The 27320-nt window shown below is 43.5% G+C and overlaps 1 protein-coding gene across 5 annotated transcripts in view; it reads right to left on the bottom strand.

Annotated features, from left to right (window-relative positions):
• The window catches only part of MMEL1 (membrane metalloendopeptidase like 1), an 81180-nt gene that overhangs the window by 15501 nt on the left and 38359 nt on the right, over window positions 1-27320 (bottom strand). For all 5 annotated transcript variants that reach the window (XM_019541262.1, XM_019541264.1, XM_019541265.1 and 2 more), the window contains exons 3-16: window positions 26762-26821; window positions 24198-24359; window positions 22906-22986; window positions 20915-21010; window positions 19669-19787; window positions 18788-18853; window positions 15932-16066; window positions 15230-15319; window positions 7853-7989; window positions 7159-7252; window positions 6106-6234; window positions 3174-3272; window positions 2770-2853; window positions 2384-2487 (exon numbers count right to left, since the gene is read on the bottom strand). In XM_019541262.1, the coding sequence (XP_019396807.1) occupies window positions 2384-2487; window positions 2770-2853; window positions 3174-3272; window positions 6106-6234; window positions 7159-7252; window positions 7853-7989; window positions 15230-15319; window positions 15932-16066; window positions 18788-18853; window positions 19669-19787; window positions 20915-21010; window positions 22906-22986; window positions 24198-24359; window positions 26762-26821 (1456 nt within the window). The remainder of the gene's footprint in view (window positions 1-2383; window positions 2488-2769; window positions 2854-3173; window positions 3273-6105; window positions 6235-7158; window positions 7253-7852; window positions 7990-15229; window positions 15320-15931; window positions 16067-18787; window positions 18854-19668; window positions 19788-20914; window positions 21011-22905; window positions 22987-24197; window positions 24360-26761; window positions 26822-27320) is intronic.

Here is a 27320-nt window from a genome sequence, read left to right as displayed (position 1 = left end):
AGATATTATGTGCTTTTCTGTCAACTACTGCAAAACAATGTGTAGGCCATTCATTTTGGTGCTCAGGTATGTCTGTATGTAGAATTGGTGTTGGACAGTGATGTGAGCTGGGAGAACAAAGATTCTGGGCTGGATCTAATGGCAAGATCTCAAGGATGAGTTTCACTTGCAAAACAAGGAAGGTGATTCTCCCTCTCTCTTCTGCACCAGTGAGGCCTCACTTGGAGTACTATGTCCTGTTTTGGGCGCTACACTTCAAGAAAGATGTGAATAGATTGGAAAGTACAGAGCAACAAAAATCATTAGGGGTCTGGGAAGCAAGGCTTATGAGGAAAGGCTTAAAGGACTGGAGTTATTTAGTTTGGAGAAGAGAAGACTGTGAGTGGGGATATTATAATAGTCTTCAAATACCTGAAGGGTGATTACAGAGGAGATAGAGAATGGGCTGTTCTCTGTGGCTTGAGGGCACAGGATTAGGAATAATGGCCTAAAACTCCAGTAGGGGAAATTTAGGTTTGACATTAGGAAGAAGTTTCTGACTGTGAGAGTGGTTGATCACGGGGACAGGTTAGTTAGAAAAACTGTGGAATCTAGGTGCTTGGAAATTTTCAGTAGCAGGTGGCAGGGGCTGCTTTAGTCGGGGACAATCCTGCCTTGAACAGGGGGTTGGACTAGATGATCTTGTGAGGTTCCAACTTTCCTATGATCCTGTGAGAAGTGAGAGATTAAGTGAAGCAAGAGGCTGACAACCGGAGTAAAGTTAGACCTATTGGGGCCCCCAGAAGAAGGATGGGTGTGCTCACGTTAAGCCAGATCCATGTGAGCTTTTTGTTGTTTCAAGCCTTCAACCTTTCAAGAGGTGATGTATGTATCCTATGGTTACATAAGCAATACACTTATATTTTTAAGAAAGGTGTGTTGGGTCATTCTACCACTAGCCACAAACTTCCAAGGGAAAGAATGACAAATGCTTGAAGCCAGTTGAGCCTGTAGGGAAAATTATGGATGATGCACAGGGTACTGCAGCTTGGGATCTTGGCTAAGAGTTTGGAAATGTGAGGGGCCACTCCAGGGATATGTGGGCACAAACTCTGGGGCTTCAAAGAAAGAGTTGGAAAGGCAGCAAGATCTTGCAATCATGACAAGAGGATTGGAAAAAATGGCTATTCACTCTAATGAACTAAAATTTCTAATGGGCCATTTGCATATGCTTCAGCCTCACAGAATTATCATATTTTGTTTCATGCAACATGAACCTTTGCCCCTAAAATTACCCCTCAAATTGGGGTGAGTGTATTAAGCAATGAAGCTGAATTTCTGCCTGGGATAGAAATATCCTGCTTTACTTCCTGCTTCACAGTACAGTGGGTGCAACATTATTATTCAGGCAAATAAGAGAGTCAATTGACTTAATGCCTCACTCTTCTTAACCAGTGATATAACTAGAGCAGTGCAACAGGGGCAACCATGACAGGTGCAGATGGGGATAGGGTGAAACACATCTTTTGCTACAGCTGCGTGACTGCAGCAGCAACTGGAAGTCTCCACTGCCCCTTTGTGTGCCAGTTCCCCTGGGCATCTGGCTGCATTGTTAAACTGCTGATCGTTTCTTCTTTTTAATAGCAGATGTTCTGCTAAAAAGCTAACCTTTCTTAGGCCAATTTTGCTAGCAGATCCTGACCTCTCTTCTCCCATTTCACAGCCCTGAAGACTCTTTAACTCTTTTCAAAATCACAGATCTATCCATGGAGACCAGTTTTCAGCAGCAGCTATGGTTTCAGCTTTAGTTAAGCAGGAAGGAGAGGGTAAGTCAGCTGAAGATTAGGCACTGTCCCTGCTCTATGCAGCCATAATTGTAAAAAAATCTATTTTGTTCAGTTTGCCTTTCAAAAACAAGGTGTGCATCTGAATAAAATTTGGGAACCTCTGGATCCAGAGTGGAACTTCCCCATATTTCAGGAGTGTTTTCAACTGCAGTTTAAATGGACTATTTAAGCCTTTTTAAAATTCCTTTTCAATTACTTATTTTAAAATATCCACAGCACACATGCTACCCATTTCCCCATTGCTCAGTTGTCAAGAAGATCAGTCACGGCTTTTGTGATAAAGAGCTCCATTGTAACAGAGTAATGTGAAGCAAATGAAAGACTACACAGATTTCAAGAGGTCTGGCTGATCCCATGTAGTCACTCTAACCTACATTACTATTAAAGGCAGATAAAGAAACATTTGTTAATTCCTGCAAACAACATGTCCTGAGATGCTCACAAACAAAAGCAGTCATAATTATCTTCAATGCATGCTTTTCCATCACTTCAGGACAATCCCTCACCATTTGTCCAGGATTTAGGGTGTTCATGTATCATGCAATATGAGTACTCACATATCTTGGTCAACTTTCTCTCGAAGCTTTTTCAGGCTCTTCTGCGCTCCAGCTCTCAGGTTTTCCAGGATGTTTTCAAAGTATTTGTACTCGCTGAAGTTTAACTGAAGAAATACGAATCCCAGGGTATCAGCAATTTGCTTGTAAAGTTGTTACAATGTAATGCTATTAATGCATGTTATGAAAATATTTGGATTATAAACTGTTTCTTAAATGGTGTGCTATTTGGGAAAGGAACTCTCCTATAAGCATTTCTAAAAAATGCAGCTTTAGTCCTAATTGGACCTCTGAGAATGATGTGTAACTCAGGTATTAAGTATTGTAAAAAGTAAGGCAGTATGTTTGTTTTGAAGTTCACCACGTGGAGGGACACGCTGCAGACTTACATTTGTATATTCCTGATCCAGTTTTTCATTGTGATCTTCCAAAATATAATCTGGATAACCAATTTGTTCTTTAATTGCCATTGCCTACAAGCAAAGACAACCTGTTATGTTCTCTTAATCCTCAAAAAGAAATACAGATCCGTGTATACATGGGGAAGACTTCCTGCTTTTGTCTAGATGCACTTGGACCTTGATCCAAGTCTGTTTAAACAGAATATAAGTGTTTGAGAACTAAATAAAGGATCAAAGTAATATGAAGGACATTTGTGAATAAATTTGACAGAACTTATTTTAATTGTTCTTTCTCTCTCTGATACTTCTGTGGAATTGAAATAATGATCTTGCACAATTTCCCAAGATCTGAAGTTTTCAACAGGATATTGAGGTTTCTTGTGATGTCTGACCTTCTCACGCGCTCTCTCTTTAGATGTCTCATCCATCCACTGCAATTCTTCTAATGTCTCAATGAACACTTCACGGATTTTGTCTATTAAATCTCGGACCTAAAATGGAGACAGGAAGAAATTCACTATTTGCTGGTTTTTTGCCAACTGTATCTAAAGGTGTGGCAGACTGAGTTATGTGTGTCCTGGCTTCAGTGAATGGTGTGAGACATGAACTGCAGGAACTAAAAAGCAGGTGAGACAGAAGTATCCTGGTCAGTGGCTAACTGTTGCTCACTGGTGAGATGATAACACAACCCATCATTAGTCATATAACTTTAACAGCATGAGCAGCCTGGTGTACTGGACAGAGCATTAAATTGGGTCTTGGGAGGCCTGAGTTGCATTCCCAGCTCAGCAACTTGCTAGCTGGCTGACACTGAAAAAGTCATTTAATCTCCCTGCATCTCATTTTCTCCATCTGTAAAATAGGAGTAATGGTAGTGACCTTCTTTGCACATTGCTTTGAGGTTCTGCTGATGGAAAGTGCTATCTATGTAAGAGCAAGGTAGTATTATTAGGCTTGTTATTATAGGACATACACTTCAGTACTCCTGAAATCAGACAAACATTAGACTGTCACAGATTTGCCTGACACCTGTACATTTTTCCTTCCATCTGCAGTTTAGAATCCTTTGCAAAATAAAAGGGGACTTTCCATTACTGGAAAGGAGGCCTCTTGTCACTGAACAAGCCTGAAGAACTCCAGGAAAACCCCAGTCCCAATCACCACCAATAGTTTCACTAGGGGAATTTCAGTTTTTTATTCTTGCCTACATAGACCAAAGGAAAAGGATCACAAGAGCAATATTTTTATTTCTAAACAGAATACAAGCAAGTCTTTCTTGGAGTAAAATTTAATTAGACCATGCAACAATTGTTCATCTAAGGCCACTGACAGATTTTCATTTAAAGGCATGATGGGATCTGATTCACAATCCCAACTGCCATGCTTCCTTCTATGCCACACGTGCACAACAGGATGCACAATTCTGGGATCGGGGATTAGATCCCAATTGTGTCTTACTTGCCAGTGGAGGGGGAAGCCTGGGATCATGATCCTGGGCTCCCTTTGTGCCATCAAGTTGAAACCAGGTGCCATAGTCAGTTGATTTTGAGCTGGGATCAAACTGGGATCTGGCACTGACACCAGTGCGATCCCAGGCCCCAGCCAACAATCAGCTCATTGTGAAAACCCAAGCTGGGCGGTACATGTGGTTTTACTCATTCCAGTACATGGGGACCGTGGCATCAGGGAGAGGCTTCTTGATCCTTGGGTCCCTGGGTGCCAGGGATGTCAGAAGATGGCATGTATGATACAAACAAGCCACAGAGTTGTCACACATTATATGTGGAATAACTTTAAGGCTCATTTACTAGGGCTCTGTGAAATGGCACCATTTCATTTCAAATTCCAGTTCTCTGGGACAGTATTTTGTTTTGAGTTTCATTTTGTTTCAAAATCACTGTTCCATTCTGTTTTGTTTCATCGAACTGTTTTGATGTTTTGCCCATAGGCTATAATGGGGAAACACAAAGCTGCCTATAACTTTGTCACTCTTTGGCAGATTTGGATGAAAACAGCAGAGATGGTAGCCCCTTCTGTGGGTATGGCACCTGCTAAATTTTAAGGAGATAGGTATAGGGGTTTCTGGGAAACTGCACCTCAAGCTGTTAACAAGCAAAACTCATGACGTGTGACTGTGTTTGTGTTAAGGCGCGCCCCCACTGGTGCTGGCACTGGGGCCTCTACATGACTTCTCCTCCCCTACAGCCTAACTTAGTGAGGAGCAGCACAGCAGCGTCTCAGGCAGCCAGACTGTGACAGAGCCTTTCTTTCCTCTCCTGCAAGAGCTTCTTCTCCAGCCTGCGTTAAGGCGCACCCTCACTGTGTCCTTGCCCCCTCTTCCCGCTCCCTCTCCATTTCCCTGCAGGCAAGCCCAGCTTCAGCTTCGAAACTCAAAATGTTTTGACTGCCCTCGTTTCATTTTGAGGCTGTTTCGGAGCCCTGCGTTTCATTTCAATTTCGCTGTTTTGAGCTTGAAACGAGTTGAAACAGCATTGGAATGAAATAGCAGGTGAAATTTCACACAGCCCTGTCATTTACTGTATTAACATGACTTAAATTGACTCGAATGTGTGGCTGGGTTACTATTTAAGGTGCAGTTAACAGGTTAAAAGAAGGTAAAATCACTGGAAATATCAGCAGAAACCAAAGAATTCCAGGGAGGTAATCAGACCAGTCTCCAAAAGCTAGGATCTATCAGCATCAGCTTGGCTCAGCTTTGCCTAGGTGATACTGATATTGGCACTGATGATTTCAGCTTGGAGCTTTTTCCTTTTGTTTTTTTCCCCTGTGTCCAGACTGCTTGCTCATCCAATGTGGTGAAGCAAAATAGATATCAATTGTTTTGGGTGACAAGACGGTTCAAGTTTCAACACACAGAATCTGTCACCTCCCTGGATCAACTTCAGCTCCACCTAGTTGCCATTTTAATGGCACAATTAAGGGAGGCTTATTGGAAGCTGGATTTCTAACTCTTTAAGCCTTAAGGAAGTGGCAAGAATGCATCGGGGGGGGGGGGGGGCGGGAAATGCACTGAAAAAAAAGACAGGTATTGGCTTTCCCTGAACAATACTGCAAAATTTGAGCTTCTTCCCACCTGTTCTAGTTCAAAAGACTGCCAAGAGTCGACATTCCTCTGCCTTTGAAACAGAAAATGAAACATCCTTCTTCTATTCAAACTGCCCCACAAGTTCTTTTAAGCCCTGTACCATGCATATCTTTGGCAGAGATATTAAACCTGGGGTAGGAGAGGAAGCCCCAGGTGCTATGGACTTACAATAGCATGAAGGATATTCAGCATGAAGGATAATTACTTTGATTACCTACCATCCTCTTGCTCTCACCAGCAAATGTTTCCCTGACATACAGAGCTCCCACTGCGTTCTCCATGTTGCTGTTGACATAACTCACACATTCTCGCCAACGGGCCTCTTCCAATGTTGTCCCATAAAGTGCCTGGGAAATGAAAGCAGTGAGCTCGATTCTTCCTATATATCTTCACTGCCCCCCAGCCCCCATACCAAGCTAACAGAAGACAGAAAGGCTGATCCAGGAAAAAGACCTTCATTTGCTCTGCTTCTGTCCTCTCTCAACTATTTTTTTTTTAAATTTCTGGTCTTCCTTACATTCATCACCTATGCACAAGGTCCAGCAACTGTGGGGAGGTTATATAGGTACAGTTCAGTCTGTCCTTCTGTCTAGAGCAGTTTTGGAGTGCCCATCTCCTTGGTTTTTAAGCACGGACACCTACCCCTACTCATAGCAACACTGGCAGCCTGACACAGGGAAGATGAAGGCACCTCGGGGCAGCTTCTGACCTTGTATGTTCCACAGCGGTGATCCAAGCATATGATCTAGCAAAATAGTTGTCACTAGTCCTGGGTGAATGTCAGGTAGTTTGGAGGATAAGTGGACAGAAAGGCTCAGCTGTGGGGCTGACAAGGGTTGGACTGACTAGGACCTTCCCAATGGTGTGCTGAATGCTTCTGAAAGGCTCCGAATATGTTGGCACGTTCTTGTACGTAGGTCCCAAAGGGATGCAAAAGTCACTTCCTAATAGGGCTAAGGCTTGCCCTAGCTATTTACCTACCCTAGCTACACTGTGTGGCCCTGCATCTACACCCTAGACTTCAAGCCAGTCTTTTCTTAGCAGAGGTTTGCATGTCTACTTGGTTAAAATTCATTAGGCAGAGCTCTGGGACAGCTACCCTTTGTCAAGACCTGTGGGCTCCTGGTCCTAATGAGTTCTTGACCACTACTGTAGAAGGATAGGCTTGTGAAAGGTTTTGTATTGCATGGCTGCCTGTGGTAATGAGGGACGGGGCCATAACTCAGCTGTTTCCTTACAGCCCTATATCAGCGCTGGGCTGCGGGTGGTACCTTTCGATAGTTGGCACGAGCATCCTTAAAACGCCGACTCAGGCTGCTGACCCGGTCAATCACCAGTCGCCAAACCAGGTAGTTCTGGATGGTTCTATGTGCAAGAACAAAATAAAGCATTTAGTGTTTGGCAGCAGATAGGTCAATCGAAAGGAAAGCGTGCTTTGAGTAGGGGCAACGGAGTCAGCAATAGCAGCCAAACACCCGTCATGTTCCTCATGACACCTTGCGGGAGCTCTGGCACTGCTTGTGTTTAAGGGTGGACCAACTGGTTAATTGCAGAAGCATCTAGAGTGCACAAATGCACGTAAGGAGCCCTTACGTGCATTGGCAGCACTCCTCAGGCCTCAGTTCCAGGCCTGCTTTAGGAGCCTAACTTCCAGTTTCTTCCTACGTCTCTTCTCAGTGTAATGGGGGCTGAACCCCACATCCTTCCCTTGAGGTTTTTCCCCAGTCAGGCAGGAGACCTTCCCAGACACTGAAAAGTTCTGCTTTCCACCATCCCTGTGCAGGAAGGGAGCCTTGCCCCTGCATTATAGAGTAAAGGACGCAGAGACATGACGTGAGTTTACCCAGAGAACCTGTGAACAAAGCCCAGCTCTCTACTTTTCCCCTTCAGAGTACTGGACCCCTCCTGGACTGTCATCCCTCTCCTCCCTGTCTTAGATGTAGCTCTTTTCCCCACTGCCTTTACCTTGCTGAGTACTTGGAGATAATTGCTTTGAGCTCCTGCAGATAGGGCATCCCATACACAACCACCTCCTCCTCGGGGTGGACCTGAACATTTACTGAAGACATGACACCTTGGATGAAGAGGGCCCAGTTAAAGTCCTGTAGCAGAGGGAGATAGACACATTGATCAGTTCTGAGGCTTGCTTTATACTCACTGTGCCAGACTCGCATCTCCTTTCCCTGTGGACTCCCCAGTACTGGCAGTGGGGTCTATTCAATAGAGGAGAGCGACAGCTGCCTATAGAAGCCCTTGGTCCAACCACACCAAAAGACTGATTGCTGTGGGGACATCATACAATAAACTTCTTGGGGAGCTCCGCTTTTTGTTGATTGCTTTGATTTTTGTTTGCATTATCCCCAGAACTTGGTTGTGGCCACCCCCTCCTTTGGCCACAATTTGATTGGAGTAATTTGATGTACAGCTCTTTGTAGACTGTGTATCTAACTTGCATTATGTTTCTACACAGTCCTCAGTTATGTTGGTTGTAGGGAACAGAAGGTGTCTTGTGTACTCACGGTACAGAGAGCAAAGGCCCTGTCAAATTTTATTGCAGGTTTATAAGCACAGATTTTTAAAATACGTTATAAACATGGAACTTATCTCTGCATCTCTTTAGCTGTGCTGATTCCTTTTCATAACCAAAGCCATCAAGCTTTGCTGGAGCTGGGGGTGGGGGTCCTTTCCTCAGGAGACTTATAAAATGAGATCAGTGATGCTATTCAATTAAAGGCCAGGGGCTGCACCTGTGTACAGTCTGCTGGTTGACTGAATACAAGGAGCAGCCCTGAAAGGTAGATAGAGTTCATACTTGGCATAGGCGAGGAGGATGACATGTGAGGTTATCTGCTGGAGGATGACGTGTGAAGTTATCTCTTGGTTCAGAAAGTAAGCATTTTTTCCAGGCATTGTGAACACAAGAGAAAACCTGTAGGACCTATGGCTTTTAGTTTCACATTCATGGGGGAGATGAGGGTCAGCATTTCTGGGATTCATCCTACAGAGCAGTACCACTTAGAAATAACCCCAGCATGTCTATTCCTTTAGTATCTCATGAAGACACCTCCCCAGGCCCTGATATTATAGTCACATTTCTTCTGTGGCTTGAGCTCTGAGCCAACTAGAAATGTCAATATGAGAAGGCTTCTAGTCTACTTACTCTACCCACTGGACCGTACTTGCTTCTCAGTCTGGATCCCAAATTGTCAACTAAACTGTGATTAGGAAATTTTTTCTTATTTTTGCCTGCACAGTGTCAGCTTTTTGTAGACAAGAGCCAGATACTGAATTGGCCGCCAGAGGGGGCTCTTCAAACCCTGTGGCTGGGATAATCTCATACTAAATGTGGCATATAAAAAAATAGTTTTTAACACTGACAACCCATAGTGTGGGCAAGATCATCCCTATCCTAGCCATCCCATACAACCACAATCTAAACTCTACATAAGACTACTCTCCATCCTGACATAACATGAACCTAACACCCTAACCTGCCACAGGTAGAGCAGGGAAACAACAACAGTCAATGTCCTGTTTCTATAAAATGTTGCCTGTAACAGGGGCCAACTTGAGGCCATGTCTCAACCTTGGCCTGCCCCCTGTCTGTGTAGGGCAGTCTAGCCAGTCTCGCCTGCCATGACTTATTATTCCTTAAACTGGTGTAAAATGCAGGAGGCTGTCCATTTTAATGCCCCCTTCCCAGGGGGCACTATCCACAGTCCCTACACCATGTCCTGTGCCTCACAGATGGCATCCAAAACAAGTTCATAACCTTTGACACAGACTTGCCACATAACCTTTGGACACAAACTTTAAGTGGAGGCGAGAGACCCTCTAGCCAGGAACACCCCAGTTGAAGTCACCAGACTCAGCTGTAGCCAACACCCAGTGCTTCTGGGGAGGCTTAAAAAACACCCTGACACATAAGGCAAAAAAAGGTGGTGACGGGGTGTCGCAGAGCTCTCAGATGCCCTTCGACTGAGAGCAGAAACGGCTGGGGAGAGACCTCTAGTGGTGGGAAGGGGGAAGCGCAGCTGCCAGTCACCAGGACTGCACAGGTGCTGGTTGCCCTAGCAACCAGGGAAACCTAGAGCCAGGAAGGGGTGGAGCTTAGCCCTTCTTAAGCCCAGGCAGAAGGCCAGGAGGGCAGTTCCCCTCCGGCAGCCGAGGGAGGAGGAACTCAGCCAGAACAAAGGGGAGAACTCTGACGGTTGGAACATCCCCTGGTTCCTGCTGGGGGTTGATGCGCACTCTCTCTCTCTTTGGTAGGGAGAGATTCGTGTTTTGACCAGAACAGTCTAGCTTTTATGTTGTAGCCTGGGGGCTTTGCGTTGTGTGTTTTCTGTTTTACTGGAGGACCGGGTGAGGCTGTAAGGGGTTGGAGGAGGCCTCATAGGAGCTCCACGATAGTGTGGAGTCTCCTGGTGCCGGAGGGGGTGCGGCTTTGTTTGGGGGCGCATTGGCCCAGCCCCGGAGCTGGGGGGGCAGCGAAAAGCCCCGGAGCTAAAGGGGGCAGCGAGGAGCCCCGGAGCTAAAGGGGGCAGCGAGGAGCCCCAGAGCTAAAGGGGGCAGCGAGGAGCCCCAAGAGCAAACGAAGGGCCGAGACATAATAACATGGCCCAAGTTAGATCATACCAGCACCATCTGCAAGGCTTGGGCTGCGGTGTAGGGGAGGAAAAGGAGCCGCAGACAGCACCCCCTGTCATCGGGGCGCATAAAAATGGGCAGCCTCCCACTGGTTCCAATCATCTATTAATCACAAGTAAGATCAAGGCGTGGCAGGTGAGTAAGCAGGCAGTTGGCCCACTGCAGGAGGGCGGAGCCACATGTCCAGAGGGGCTCCGAAAGTAGGACTCCTGCTACAGGGAGGCACAACAAGCAAAGCCAAGAAGCATGGAAAATACCCATGGTAGAAAATAGGCATAGTTGTGCTTAGATCATCCCTGACCAGTGACTGTCCAACCTTTTCTTGAACATCTTCAGTGATGGAGAGTCCACAGCTTCGTTAAGTGGTCTATTCCACTGCCTCACTATTCACACAGTGGAGAAGTTTTTCTGGATATTCAATCTAAATTTCCTTTCCTGCAACTTCAAGCCATTGGTCCACACCCTCTTCTCTGCAGCAAGAGGGAAAAGGTTTTTTTCCTCTTCTTTATGGTAGCCCTTCATGTCCCCTCTTAAGTGCCTTTTCCACAAGCTGAATATGCCTGGCTCCTTCAGCTTCTCCTCGTATGACTTGCCTGCCCTTTATCATCTTCGTTGCCTGCCTCTGGACCCTCTCTAAATTCTCCGTGTCCTTTTTAAAATGTGGAGGCCAGAACTCCACACAATACTCCAGATGAGGCCTAACCAGTGCTGAGAAGAGAGACACTATCACATAATGCTTATTATTCCACCTTGAATTGGTAGGCATTGAACTTCATCCTCTTAGCTCTAGCCCAACTTCCCAGTCAAGATCCTTTTGAATTGCACTCACCTTTTCCAATGTGTTTATAATCTTTGCTAGTTCCATGTCATCCACAAACTTGCTTAAGAAGCTATGTCAGCATCCAATTAATTAATAAACACTTTGAACAGCACTGGACCCAGGGCATACCCCTGTTTGACTCCACTTGAAACCTCCTGCCATTGTGGTACGGACCCGTTAATAATTACCTTTTGTTTATGGCTATCGAGTCAGTTATCTATCTATCCCATAGTAGTTGTATCTAGCCCACATTACTCCAATTTGTTTATGAGAAGGTTGTGCGGGACCTTATGAAAAGACTTGCTGATGTTTAGATAGACTATATCCATAGCATTCCCTTCATCCACCCCAATAGTTACTTTGTCAAAGAAACAGATCAGGTTTGTTTTACCCAATTTGTTTCCTAAATTCATGCTGGCTACTTTTGATCAGCCTTTCCTCCTCTAGATGCTTGTGAATGGTCTTCCTTAGGATATAGAATCCTAGAAAATTAAGGTTGGACAGGACCTCAGGGCATCTAGTCCAACCCACTGCAGTAATCAAAATTACTGCACAGTACAGGCACGCATCTCCATGTGCATGCCTGTACTGCACAGCAAATATGGCAATTTATGCTGACTTGAGCAAAAATTTGATACCCACATGATGCAGATATCAAATTTATGCCCAATTAGTTACTGTGCAGTAATGCACATGTAGATGCTTTACTGTGCTATAACACTGTATGTGTGGACTGATTTGGGACTAACCTATTCCTGCTTACTGTGCAGTAATTTACTGTGCAGTAAATTTAAATCAGCATTAATGCATGTGTAGACATGCCCAATAGGTAACCTTGTGCTGAGCTATCGCTAAGTAAAGTAGGCAAATGCACAGTAAATCTACCATCTTTATTTACAGGTGGTAGATTTACTGTGCACTAGCTAATATGCAGTAAGCACAAATAGGTGCTGACAAGCAGAAATAAGCTCTGTGTTAGCCCAGTCATCAGAGGGCCCACTACCACCTGGCTAAGCCCTGGTGTGGTGGGGAACTGTGCCAGCTGTAAGGGTGGCTGTCTCCCTGCCATATGGGCATTGGTACCATCCACATCTCCACATGGGCAAGAGAGCTGTCCCAGCAGCCACGACCACTGCATCCTAGCCAGGTGGATTAGTTTGGGACCTGATCCTCACATGGTGTGGAGAGGCCTCCCTGCCCCAGAGGAGGAGGGGAAGCCTTCAATGTAACCCTCCTGATCCTGGCTGCCAGGCAGCATGCCTCCCCAGGCAGTGATGCCTTTCCCAACCCCCACATGGCTACCAGGCAGCATCCCTGCTGAGCATGAAAACCTCTTCTGGCCACATGGGAATTGGGTCTGATCCCCACATGGCTGGGATACAGCAGTGCTGGCTGTTGGGACCACTTTCCCCCCACACATGGGGATTGGAACCAGCCCCATGCCCTCTGCCAGTCTGGGATGGCACCCAGGGAAGCCTGGAGCTCCCCTTTGCTGCTGCAGTGGGGCTGAGCAGGGCAGGGGGGCAGGAACATTCCTGGTCTCAACTGCTTCAGTTGGGAGCAAATTTGCTTCTAAGCTAGTGCATGTGTAGATCCTTTCTGAGGCACAGTTTACTGCACATTTTTTAATGCACAGTACCCTTTCTGTGCATTAACAACACATGTAGACGTATCCAGGGTAACCTGTTCCAGTGCTTAACCCTCCTCATGAGGGTTTTTTTTTTAATATCTATCTTAAACTTCCCTTCCAGCGACTTGAGCTTCCCTTGTTGTAACTTGATGCTTATCTGGTGTAATTCTAATGAAGACAATTTTTACTTTAGATTTGCACCAGTAGCTAAGAGGAGAATCTGGCCACTGTAGATTTATGCAGACTGAGCTTGTTTACACACAAGTTTGAACATATTGGGTTCTTTATCATTTACTTAATTTAATAGGTGAAAGAGGCTATAGGGCCCTTTCAAATCAATATAAACTTAGCTTATGCTACTTTTGCTTAAGATATTTACAGGGACACTTGAGCTAAATTGAAATAAATGAGCCATTTTTAACCCAAAACATAAAACTCTTTCTAGAGTGTTACAGCAACTAAATCCATTAAAATCCATATGGTCCAGTAATTTCCCAGGTACTGAGGTGAATCTAACTGGTCTGTAGTTCCCCAGGTCCTCCTCTTGCCTTTTTTAAAAAAGGGGCACTACATTGGCCCCTTTCCAGTCCTCTGGTACCTGGCTGGTCTCCCAAGACTTCATGAAGATCATTGCCAAGGGCTCTGAGCTCTCCTCTGCTAGTTCTTTCAGGACCCTGGGATAAAGTTCATTCAGCCCTACTGACTTGAATTTATTCAGACCCAACAAAAGCACTTTGACCATCTCTTTTGTTACCTCTTCCCCCCACTTGCCCCATTCCTTATCCAGATAATTTCTATTAAGTGGCTGGCAGCTTAATTTTTTTTGTAAAGACTGAGATAAAGTAGCTGTTGATTAGCTATGCCTTCCTTGTATCTTGGGTTAGGAGTTCCCCCAGCTTGTTAATGGCAATTGCACAATTTCCTTGGTCCTTCTTTTCTGGCTGGTATACTTATAGAGCCTCATTTTGTTGTCCTTAACCCCTTTTGCCAGGTGCAGCTCATTCTTTATCTTTGCCTTCCTGGTTTTGTGACCTACCCATTCTTCCATTGCCTGTATGCTTTCCTTTTGCATTTGAGGCATTTTTAGGAGCTTCTAATGCAGCCACATTGGTCTCTTCCCATTCGTCTTCTGCTTCCATCCTGTTGGGACAGTTTCTTGTTGGGCTTCCAATACTAGGCCCCTTAGAAGCTCCCAGCCCTCTTGGGCACCTTTATCCTTTAATCTATCCTCCCATGATACCCTGCCTGTTAGCTCCTTGAGTCAGATGAAATCTGCCTTTTTGAAATCTGTCATCTTAATGTTTCTGACCTCATGTTTTCCCTCTCTCAGGATCTGGAATTCTAACATTGTGATTTTAACTCATCCTCCTTTTAAAATAACCATATATGGGAGTAATCCCTGCCCTTTGGGAAAAACGCTAACGTTAAAGTTTTTTCTGCACTTCGGATTCCCTTCAGATTTGGTCTAGTAACAACAGTGAAAGAACCAGCACTCTTTCCCCCTCTATACACTGCTAGATTTTCTACTGGGTTATTCCTCAATAGCTAGATATATTACCTGCATGCCTACTGAATCCAGAGGAAAATCTAGCCTGCGGGAAAGCATGGGCATTCAGTTAGATTTTCCGCTCTCTTGACTTACCAAGTTAAAGCATTGCAAGTTGTAATATAGGTGGGGATTAGTTATAATTTGATTCATAGTTTTGTGAGTGGCAAACATCTAGGCAGGGTGTAGTTTAAAGGTTTTCCACTGAAAAGCACAAGGTCAAGACTCTGGGCAGCATGGATACCACTGCAATCTTGGAAGAGTCGGCCGTGGTTTTCGTCTGCAGCCATAACTGGTTGTGGCTTTGGTAAACTTCTTCAGTGATTTTGATGCAATTAATTTGATGCAAGAAAAGGTAATGTGAAGCTTGCCCAAAAGAACCACTCCAGCTCTGAACAGAGTATGTGGTTCACCTAGTTCATCTGTGCACAGAAGTCAAGAACTTTAAAGCATTCTTTCTGGACATGAGCTCACATATTTTTTTTGCTGCCTGGTGCAAAGATTTAAGGCCTGGCAAATGCTTCAGATGTAGCTTTGTTCCATAGGAAAATACATTCCCAATTCCCTTAGCTTTCTATTAAGAACAAAAATGACTATGAATCCCTTTTGTTGTTCAAAACAAAAATATTTTCAGCATGATTTTCTCTTGACCAAACCGTAGGAGGAGCTGGAAGCAATGGGACTCATCAAGACACTTACCTTCAAGGTGAACTTTTCCTGTAGCTGCTTTAGGGTCATTTTGTTGTACAACAGGGTCACATCATGCCTTTCTTCTGCAGGAGCAGTTGCCTAAAGACATACACAAAGTACTCCTCAGAACTGACTGTTGAGTTTCATCAGCTGGAATCACATGTATGCGTGTGTGCATGCACACATGCGAAAGAGCTCTTTAAAGTCTGTTTTTTGGAGAAGGAAACTTATTTTATAAAGACCAACACTGTTTTCTGCATTTCAGTGTATCAGTCAACAGCCTGTTGGATAACTCAAGAAAGTTCCTATGACCAAGGCAGTGGCAGCCCGTCCTTGCCCCATGCACAGGTCCGGGAGGGGGCATGTGCCCCCCAGTGCTTGCCCGGGAGTTCATGCCCTCCACCCCCCAAACAAGCTGCTTGTAGCTCTGTCCCGTGCCCCACTGTGGCTGTGCAGTGCTTATTGGTGCCCCTTCACTTTGGCAGCTGGAGCAGTCACCCTGCTCACCCACCCACCCCTTGCTATGGTACTGCTATGACTATTTCAGTATCACGATGTGCTACAGAGCAAAGTAAAACACCCCAATGGCCCTCACCAGACTCGCTTAGGGGAAAATATTTCCCTCACCCCAAATCCTGAGCGCAGCGCCTCCCCCACTCCCAGCCATGTAGCTGAGAGGTTTCTCCACACCTGTGGGTCTCCTATACTCACATTCGCGATCTCTGTTTCAAACTCCATCACCTTTACCATTTCCTCTTGGACAAAGCTGTCGTCTTTAGACATGTTCTTATCGTCTCTGATCATTTTGGCAATGGTGATCATGAACTGCAGGTAGGCTTCCCGTACCTAGAGACATAAAGGACAGAAACTTTGTATGGTGGCCTATGTGATTCAGGGTGATTTTGTCCAGCACTTCAGCCTATAGCAGGGGTTTAGGTAAGCAGTGTACTGGGGTGTGTCTTGTTGAGGAAATTTAAGACTGCATTCAGGAGCATGGCAGATGTGCTGGAAATGACCTATAGGCCTAAATAAAAATCTAACAAGAATTCATGTGTATTTTTCTAAAACTCACCCTGGATCTGATTCATAACTATTCTGAACATTGGCAATGTTTGGTCCTAAATCAAAACTTTGCAGCCCAGTCTCTTTAGAGATGCAGTTTAGAGCTTGCAACCAGGGGACTCTTTCCTTTCATTGTTTCTAAATGAATAAGTGAAGAAGTAGCAAAGACTCCGTGATTTGAACTGAGCTGGAGGAAACAGCATCTCCTCAGAACCAGAGTATCAATGTTTTTAAGGTTTGAGGGCTCCTCAAATCCAGAAACCTGATACCCTCAGGGATATTGCCTGGAAAGAAACGTCTTCTTTCTCTTCTCTTACTCATTCTCCCCAATTTCTTGGAAGTCACATCATGAAAAACTAGAGGAAATCCAAGAATTGAGAACCATTACTGCAAGGCTACATGTGTAACTAGCTTTACACAATGACAGATGATTCCCAGTGGTGCCCTTGTTTCACTTTTAATGCAAGGTACAGGCTGTGCAAGCTAGGTGATTTACATGCCAAAATGGACCTTGGAAGCATATTTGGCTGATGGTCAAGTGCAGTTCTTTGATATAGGAAGACTTAATGCTACCTGTTATTTTTACCTACGACTCCTCATTTGTGGAACATAGAAACTAGTTGAACACAATAGCTTAATTGTTCTGAAATTGGTTTGGGCACTTGTATTACATTATGGTGATTTGTAGGGGGGACAGAATGTCCTAGCTCAGGCAAACTCCTGCCAGGGATGAAAAGAGTTTTGCTTGATGCCAGACTAAACACAAACTAAGTAAAGAATACCAGGATGTAGCCCATAGTCTTTGGAAATGTGCTGTGGAAAGAAACAGCTTTACAGAAAGGGATTCTCTATAGCCCTGAGTGACCATGGTGCATATTGTTACTCAGCCAGGCTAAAGATGTGCCCTTAGCCAAATCAAGAGTTTTCACACTTGAGGTTAATATCTTTTCAATGCCTTTTTTGTTTAAGTTCATTCATTTTTGGATTGAAGTTGCCTTGCACTTGGTCCCTGGCCTCCCTGTAGCCTGAGACTGACCACAGGCCCACCACAAAAGTCACACTGTCCTCTAAACATAATAGCTAACATAGTGACACGTTCACTTCTGTCAGACAAGCCACTATGTGACTTGTCCACTCTTAAGCACCCCTATACCATTTCCAAAACAAAATCTCCCAATCTGGTACCTGAGGCTTTTTTGTGTCTTTGTTTGCTTCTTGAGATATCATTGCCTCTTTAAGAATGCCTGTAACTGGTAACATGTACTAATGTCAGAAGAAGTTGGCCACGTTCTGTAAAAGGTGATAGAATATCTTCCCCTAACACATTTGGACTGCTGTCACATACAGGAATGCTGCTCATAGAAATTACAATTTACTAAGACGGCGGAGATGAGACGGCCTATAAATATGCTTCTACCAAAATCGCATTGCTCTGTATTTCAGAAAAGACAGCCCTGGAATTATCCTTCTTAAGGCACAACCCGAAGTCAAGGAAAACAATGGAAAGGCTTCCACTGCCGTCAGCTGGTTTTAGATTGGATCCTGAAATTGTAAGATGCGAGAGTCTGAAATATTTTATTCTTGTCTGTGTGGATCTTCCTCCTTTCATGTTAGGAAATTCAATTTAATGCTGAGTTGCAAAGGCACTCGTTTAGCATGAGATAATTAAGAAAATAAAAAGAACTATGTCTTTTCAGCCCTGAAATGGATTAAAGATAATTTGTCAATCTTACATTTGCAACTGCTCAGTTAGACATCTACAAAGGAAAACTAAGCGAGGAGGAGAAAGTGAATGAATTTGTCATAGGAAATGGAAACAGTTTCAACATTGTCTCTCTGAACTTTCATGCAGTTTTGGGGAATAACAGCAAAAATAACAGTCTGTAGGATTCTTATCACCTGAAGATTGGGAACATGAATCTCCCTTTCACTTTCCCTGTCAAACACTGATTCTGTTACTGATGCACTCAGTCATGGATGTAGTGGCTTGTGAAACCTTTCTACATCAAAAATGAATCTAGGGTTTTGTATGATTAGAAGTATGAGCACATCATTTTGTATTTCCCCAGCAGTCCTCCTAGTCCAGACTCTCACCTCTGACAGCTGCCAGCACCAAATGCTTCATAGGAAGGAACAAGAAAACCCAGAGCAGGAAGATATAGGGTCAACCTGTGCCCATAAAGTTTTCACCCTAAACCCTAAAAGTTAGTGATGGATTAAACTATGAGCATAACGTTTTTTCTTCCTTGCCATATTCTGTCTATATGAACTCTCACGACTCTGGATAGCCTTGTTACTCTATAAATGTTCAGTCATCTTTGTTTCTTATTAAATTTTTGGCCTTCCTTATATTCTCTGTCAACAAGTTAAACAGATGCATTTTGATTGTTGGATAGCTTGAAGATTCAGAAATATGCAGAATGGAAAAAGCAGGGATTACTTGCAAGTGATTAATGAAAGGCAAGTTCTAGTAGCATACAGCATATGTGTTACAGAGATACTTACTTTTTGGTAGTTGCCACCATTAAAATAGTAATCTCGCGATGGCATTCCCAAACTGGGCTGGTCAATCTGAAGGAAATTAAGTAGGTAATGCCTAGTTAGCAATAAGCAGTGGTTGTGGTTCTCCAGAAAGGGTCATTTGAGCATAATGTGAAATGCTACATACACCATCCTGGTAACCCAAGAAGGAGGACCTCACTTTATGAGGGGGTAAACCCAATCCAGGAGCAAGCTTTAGCCTGTTTTCCATAGAAGCTGGGACTGAATTGAAGACCAACTACTCTCTCCAAACCTTGGCTTAGGACTAAACCCGAAGCCTTCAATCTCCAGCTAGTGCAGGATAGATGCTTACTTATCATGGGTTACAGATCATGGTTTTACTATGGGTTACAGAGCAATGGTCAGTGACCACTGTGACCTCAGAAAGAACAAAATATTGCAACCTGCAAGAGAAAAAGGTGCTTCTCTCCAGGCCTAGATCTGATGTGCAAAAATAAATATTACTAGGCTAGGTATTATAGATCAGTATGGTATACCTATTATATTATGATCAGTGTTATTTGGATATCTGCAGTATATGTTAAACAATGGCAGTGCTGTGTAAGTTGCAGTACTATAAATAGGGGCTAAATCCTTAGTGTAAATCTCCAGAACTCCATAGACTTCAATAAAGTCAGAACCATTTATGCTGCCTGAAGATCTGTAGTAGTATGTATTTGGACAGCCCATTATAGAGCTGTTGATATACACTTTGCTTCATATTGTGGATGCCCATCAACACAAGTCATGGAAAACTGATCTAAACTGTGTGCGATGCAATTAGCTACCCATGGTGGGTCATGGCCTTGGACCAAGTATCTGTAGCTCCCAGTCATTTTTCTTACATAAATGATATGCCGGCTGGAATCCCGGTCATCGTTCCAAACAAACATGTCAATGACGACTCGTTTGTTATATCTGGAGTTCATGATGAAGAGTTTTTCTTCCATGCTCCAGTTTGCCTCTGAGAGAGAAAAGGAAAAGCTGCATTATTTATTGATGTGTACCAAACATAATTAAGTTCTGTGTACTGTAAGCTTAGTGCTCAGGTCATTTAAAATCAGACTGGGCAAAGTGGGATACTGGTAAGGGGCAGCTGCACTGGCTGGAAGTGCACGGAGAAAGTGATCTGAAAGGTTGCTTCTAACTGTAAACTGAACACCGAGTATTTGTTAATTATCCTTACTAATAGTGGCACTGACAGTTTTAATTAGCCCTCTGCAAAGTGCAGGGAAAACCCTCAATTCCTTCCCATATCAAGGTTAGAAGTCAAAACACCTCACCTGTTCAAGGCACTTAGGTGACTTGGATGATACCTCTGGCCAGGATTTTGCTGCTGTTTTATGATAGATGTGTGGCAGTAATTTAATTGGTGGTCACATGGGGGGGGAGAGGGCTAAGCCTTGTGGAAGAACAAAGCTTCACATCTATTTCTGTAAGCGATTTAAAAAGCTCCTGCCACTCAGTTACTGACATGCCCCAATTATAAATTTGTGAAAAATGAGCATTTTATTACCAATCATCTGCTAATTGTGATCATTGCATGTGCAAATATAGGAGCACAATTATTGTATGTGTTGAGCCCTGTAGTTTTAAAAATGAATTACTTTTGTTTCTCCCTCCATTTTTCCCTTTACCTTGAGATTTTATAGTGGTCACATTTTATCTTTTAAAACCCCCCATTATCTGCTGGACTCCCCTTTCCAGCTCCACAGGCCTCTCTTTCAGGAGGGTAGCAGCAGTTCATACAGGAGGAAGGATCCAGCTCACCCAGGTGGGGGCAATTCCACTCCCAGATGCCCTGCCAGACTCCTCTGTCCAGTTTCACAGCCCTTTACACTTAAAGGCCACAGCATCCAGTCTGGTCTCCCATGACAGGCTGTCCCTTAGCCACACGCAGAAAACTGCCACCTAACAAGGGATGTGAACCCTGAACCTTCAGAGTGAAAAGTTGATTACTAGCTGAGGTACCCAGGCTTTTGTTTGTTTAGGGGATGCAATTCAGTGCTCTTAGCTCCCAAAGGAAGTAAAAAATTCCTACCCTTGTGCTACAGAGACCCTTTTACAAACTCTTTGAGCACAGAGTCTTACCATGGGTGATATTCCAATCTGCAGAAGCCACTGGCCAGTCTCCAATCATAGCTAGGACCTCTAACAAGGGCAATGAATCTCGCTGCTCTATGAGGCCTGAAGAAGCAGCAGCAAAGAAATTTTTAAAAGAAGGTTAAAATTCACGATAACTTGAATTATGCAACTGAATCTCTCACAGAAGAGAAAGAAAAGGTGGTCCACTGTCAGGTTGGATGAGGCTGCATGCAGAGGTGTCATTGTTGTGTTCCTCGGTGTAATAATTCTACCCTTCAAGTACTCAGAAATTTCTGTTTGCAAAACCGAGCGAGGGTATTACTTTTGATGTGTCGTGACTCATTCTGGGATTTGCACACTCTCCAAGCCAAATTGAAACCATTTACCAAAAGCTGAGCTGGATTCTCCATTACGCTGGTAAGTTTTCAACCTAGGTTTTTAAAAAACATATACTCTCATTCAAACAAGGGTTAATTCAGGGAAGCCCTAGGCCTTGTGTTATACAAAAGGTGAGGAGAGGTGGCCAGAGTGTTCCCTTTTACAGTTACAGTCTTTGCATTGAAGACTTTTGCCTGTTGTGATTTGTGAAACTAATGATTTCCCTGCAAACCAGTTAGTTTCTGTAGTATCTGTTAGCAGGGAAGGAGGTACGAAACTCACCTCAACATCTGAGGTTTGGGAATTGTTATAGGACAGAGGTGCTCAATCTCTGGCCCGTGGGCCAAAGGAGGCCTGTGAAGCCACAGCGTTTGGCCTGCTGGGCTCTCCGCAGGTCAGGACATTTGGCACTGCAGGGAGCAGTGGCCATTAATGCCACCACCTGGCTCTGCTGCCAAATTCCCATGCCACCTCACCCCACACAGCCAGATGGGGCCAGACCAGGCCCAATTCTCCTTGCACAGGGATCAGGGATGAGCCATGCCCCCTTCTACCTGTGCAACTGAATCAGGGCTAGGCTGTTCCTCTTGCCCCTCTGCAACTGAATTGGGGCTGGGTGATTCCCTTTTCCCCCCAGGGGCCCAGGTTGGGGCCAACCCACACCCTCTTTCGCTGCACTGCTGAATCAGGGCCCCTCTACACAGCTGTATGGGGCCCCACTGCCCCCACCCCAGGCACCGGATCAAAGCCATGGGCTGGATCCGGCCCATCAAGGAACTAGGCACTGCCCATCCAGCCTGCCAGGGAAAAAGGCTATGCACCAGTGGTATAGGAGATTTTGCACCAGACCGATGCACGGCAATATAATGTGCAGTGAAGGTCCCAAATAAAGCTAGAGGTTCTTTTACACAAACAGTAACTTCTCATCTACATGAAAGAGTTCTTTAAAATTATATAGGGCTGATGATCAACTGTTTATAGGAGGGTAGATTTTCCATTCATGCTTACAGCGTTGGGTCCAATTCCTAATTAAGATTTGTAGGTACTACTGGAATATGAAAAATAAATATCAATAATAACGTGGTAACATTTTGAAAACTAGTGCTTTCAGCTCTTGCTTTACCATATTTTATCAGTTTTGTAGTTACAGACATATGCATGTTGTTCCTAACATGTTGTATGTAGCAAGTGTATTTTAAATCCACTTGCAGTGTTAAAACTCCCAAACTATCTCCAGCATCCATTATCTGTGAATGAAAATCCACTAGACTTCCTAGGTACTACTACTGAGACACTTCACATCTGTAAGCAGCCTGACAAGCTTAATTTTTATGGGCTTGCAATGGCAAATAGTCTCTGGGAGCTCAGTTCTTAAAGACTTAGTGAAATGAGCAATTTTCAAAACTATTGCAAAAGCTAGACAAGCTTAACTGAAAAAAAAAATCCCACTCAGGGTTGCTAAGAGACAATAGTTTAATTACTCAGTGTGTCATTTATAAAAATCATCTACTTGCAGAAAGGCTGGCTTTCCAGGGAAGGCCCTGCCAGGGAGATACAAACTGGCTTGGAGATATAGGTTTGTCCCCGGAAGAACAACAATAGAACAAGAGGATACTCACTCTCATTCATGCAGGATTTGTAAAGTGTCTTTGCTTTCTGAAAGGCCTCTCGATCATCCTGCTCTGGAGTCTCCAGCACACCTAGGACAGGAATCACTGCAGTAAGACCTTGCCCTGAGTAGGTTTGTTATCAACTGTCATCGCATGAATCAGTGAGAATGAAGGGGTGTAAGGACCATGTATCATGAAACCAGAGTGTTGTACTACTGGTTAGGAGTGAAAGGTGAAGGATGGACATAAAAATGCAGAGATTTTCCTGACTCCAATTATAGATTATGGCAAAACTTAGCTGATTTCTTTGGGAACACAGCCATGCTGTGGTGGCGTTTTACTGAAGAGTGGGAGGAGGAAAGACTACAGAAGAGACCGGAAACCTTACGGGCCTGGAACGTCATTTGTTGTATGTCACTTCAGCTCCTGCTAATGCCTTATGCGCAGCAGATGCCATTCCAAAGTAAACAGTCAGTGGCTATTAAGACCAACATAACCAAGGAGAAAGAAAATATGCGGTATGTCAAATATTGCAGTGTGGTAACTGTCAACAAAAGCTGGCTTTGTCTCATCCACTGCTCTGTAAAGTAAAGGTACGTGCCAACTTTGCCTTCAAAAAATGATTATGGCTGCTGAAGAGTCTCCTTAAGTTACAGTGTGAAAACACCAACACATCCATTGCCTGCTGAGGTTTAGCACCGACTGCAGCTCTGTCCAGAACAAGCTTGCTGGTATACCTACACTGATAAACCTTTCCAGAGTGAACGCAGTTTGGATTATGAGTCCGTACAGTCAGGGGCATGCTTTTGGCTCTATGATGGACCAGCACTTAGCACAGTGGGGCATGAGCTATGACTGGGGCTCTTAGGTGCTATGTTAATCCAAATGATAAACACCAATGCCAATAAATATTGCCTTTTGAAATGAGCTGCTGCCATAATTTTTTGATAGTGTAAATACTTCTGTATTAAATGGCACCCCCTTGCTGGCTGTACTGTACCAGACAAAATTTCAAGTGTCGTCATTGCTCGAAGACGCATACAGTAGGCTAGATCCTGAGCTGATATAAATCTATGCACTTTAAAGATATGCTGCTGGCTCCTAAAGGAGGATCTAGTTTGTTCTGTGGAAGTTGTGCCTGGACTTATCTCCCAAACTTCTTTCTTTATCTTTTTAATAATAAGGCCCATTGTTTTGGAGGTCAGGGAATAATGTTAGGTATCAACATCATTATTGGGCTAAAGTCCTGATGCCCTGTCTTGACGTTTCATGTACATGTTTTAATGCCCTCCCAGTTTTACCTTTCAGGATGATTTCCAGTTCATCCCTCAGGATGTCAAAAATGCTGTATCTTGAGCTGGTTTCTGGGATGACATGCCGGTTTAGCCAGCCCCCACAGGCATACCGGTAGAAGTTGTTGCATGGCTCAGTGGTTGGATCCATGTTCTGAATTATCCTAGCAGCTATGATGCACAAAACCATAGAGGTGATTTCCACAGGATATTTCAAGCTGCATGTAAAACTCAAAAATTCTCCCAAATTACCAAGAAGGTGGCCTGCTGAACAGATCTTGCACATGTGTCTCATTTGGGATGACATCCTAGTGTCATGGGACTGGGTCCACAAGGCAGAGGAAAAGAAGCAATGGACAAAAGCAATTGCAAAAATGGAGATTTAGATGGTCTTGCCTGCACAACGTGCAGCAGCAAACACCACCACAAAACTCCTCTGAATGGTTCCAAAGAACCACCCTTGATGACAATGCAAAGTCAAGTCCTTATGAACAACAATTAGAATTGCAAGCAAGGTCTTTGGAGGGGATTGTTGTGCCTTTTCTTAGGTACAGGCAGTCCTCGACTTACAACATTTTGAGTTACGTTTTACACTTACAACGTTAATAAATTGACACCCTGTTTCAACTTTATGACATCAGTTTAGACTTTATAATGCTTGATCCGATGCGATGCCACATCAGTGAACAAGTTCGCTGCATCACTCATCTCCCTGGAGAACGTCTGTCCAAACTTCCTTGGGTACTTTCTTTAAGAAAGCAGACAAGACTCCAGAAAAACCTGCAGCCGAGACTCCTGAGAAGACTCCAGCCGTGAACCCTTCAAAAAGTCCAACCAAGAGCCTTTCAAAAAGTCTATCAAAGTCTCCTCAAAGAAGTCCTTCCAAATCAATATGATTGCTATTTACAATATAAATACATTAATGTAGCTATATTACTCATCTATAATTGATTGAGTACAAAATTCTGGGATATTTTTGGTGAAAATAGGGTATTGGGCCTTGGTTCAGAAGCCAATCCCCCATTTATAACATTGTTTCTTATGAAAAAATTGGTTCTGAGTTGCAACGTTTTGACTTAAGACGCGATTTTCAGGAACCAATTGTGTCGTAAGTCCGAAGACTGCCTGTAGCTGAAATCACTTGGCCTGCAGCTCCCTGACTTAAGCCAAAGCCAAGAAGCCACTGACCATCCTTGCCATTTTCCTTTACTACCGACACTGTGCTATAATATAACACTATACTAGCATGGTGTAGCTGTTATATAGGGCTTGTCTGCAGATCTCACACCACAGCACAAAAGTGCAATTATTTCATGGTGGGAAATCAGGACAGAAATTAAATGATTTACCAAGGTTTCACTGTAGGCCAGTCTCAAAGGTAGGGATAGAACCCAGATCTCTTGAGTCCAGTAATATTCTTCTTCTTTAACTATCGAGTAAAAGCTCTTATTTTTTCCCTCAGATTTTGAAAAAGAGCATTTTGCCATTTATTGTTAATATAGTGTGTCACTTTTGTCTAACTTTGTTCCAAACTGAGTTGAATGCACCAATTTTCTGTGGATGTTATTACAAGTATTTGCATGTGTTTACTTATTCTGTAGTTATTATTCCTTCTTCCCAAAAGTTACATCATTCTAACTTTTTGCAGATTCCACTTGCATATAATAAAGATAGACTAAAAAACTGCTTGATTTAATGACCACATTATTACTGAATCTCTGTGAAAAGTACATTTAATGATTATTTCTTGTAATCATGATGTAAGACCATGGTACAATAATGGCCTTTGAAAAATATCCAGACTTTTATAAAGAACTTTGGCAAGTAACATCAACTTTCGCAACATTTGATTAAAGCCAAGCTAAGATGTGAATTACATTTATAGTTACATTGACTATGCAGAATAATCTTAAATATCAAAGTAATTAGACTTATTTGATGAAAATGAGCTACTTGGGTATTATGCTAACATTTTTTTTCTGCCAATGTGTATTAGTATGAGTAAGTTTATGTTCAGTGATCCCCCGTTTGAAATCTTGAATGCTTAAGTTATGCAGCCATCTTTGGTAAATATTATTTTCTAAGCCATACAGCAGATCTGATTTCTAATCCACAACACAAAGTTCTCTTGCATAATTTACTATTGCTCCACATTCGCAAACAGTCCTGTATTCAGTAGAAATTGGAGAACTGTATGGAAATATGTAGAGATATACAGGGGTGTTCCCAGAAAACTATCTTTTTTCCCTTTTATGTTTTTTTCTTGTATTATTTAAAATTACTCTGAACAAATATTTGCTTACCTGATTTGTCAGATATAATTAAGGTACAAGAGGATTGACTAGTTTTAATCCAGTGGTGGAATTCTCGAAGAACACAAATATATTCAAGTCCTATAACATGCACTTGTGCTTTAAAGCCCCACTGAAAATCACTGGGACCTCATGACTCTAAATTTCTTCTGTGCTTTTAAAATACCACTCAGGACTGAAACAAACCTTAGACAATGCTAGCATTATTAATGGAGCCAGACGTTTCCCTCTACAGCAAGCTTCCCTGGCAAGAAACATTACCTGCTGTAACACATCCAGGTGTGGTGCATACGTTGCCTGAATTGGTACCATAATTTGCATCTGTGGGGAGGAATTAAAACATAAGACATATAATAATACTGCACATTTCTGAATGAAACAGCACAGCATTTCTGACATGCACTAGTCGTCCAGCCTCAATCAAGTTAATCTAAAAAGACTTGTCTTGTTCTGTTATTGTAAAGTAAGTGAATTCTAGGGCTGGTGAAAGTTGCCAGAATGATCATTCTGAAGACTGAAGCCCTTTATTTAGCTAAAGAATAGGCTTGGTGAGGGCAGGGGCATAGAAAAAAAACCTCAGTGTCTTGCCAGTATGTCCCAGGCATGCTGTAAGGTACTAGTGTAGTTCAATCCTAATGTCTTCCCTGGTCTCTCAGACAGTCTTTTATGATAAAATGGACAATGGCCATGGACACCTTGGGGCTGGTAGCTCAGAGCATCATAAAAATATATTGTTTTATTGGCTTTCAAAGCCACATCTGTTTGGAAAGGTTTTCAGAGGAGAGCAAAGGCCATCTCCAGATTCTTGGTTTTGCAATGG

Source organism: Crocodylus porosus, unplaced genomic scaffold, assembly GCF_001723895.1.
Source record: "Crocodylus porosus isolate Cpor-Errol unplaced genomic scaffold, CroPor_comp1, whole genome shotgun sequence".
Classification (NCBI taxonomy): Eukaryota; Metazoa; Chordata; order Crocodylia; family Crocodylidae; genus Crocodylus; species Crocodylus porosus.
Note: the sequence above shows the minus strand (reverse complement) of the source record. Positions and strands in the feature narration are given on the sequence as shown.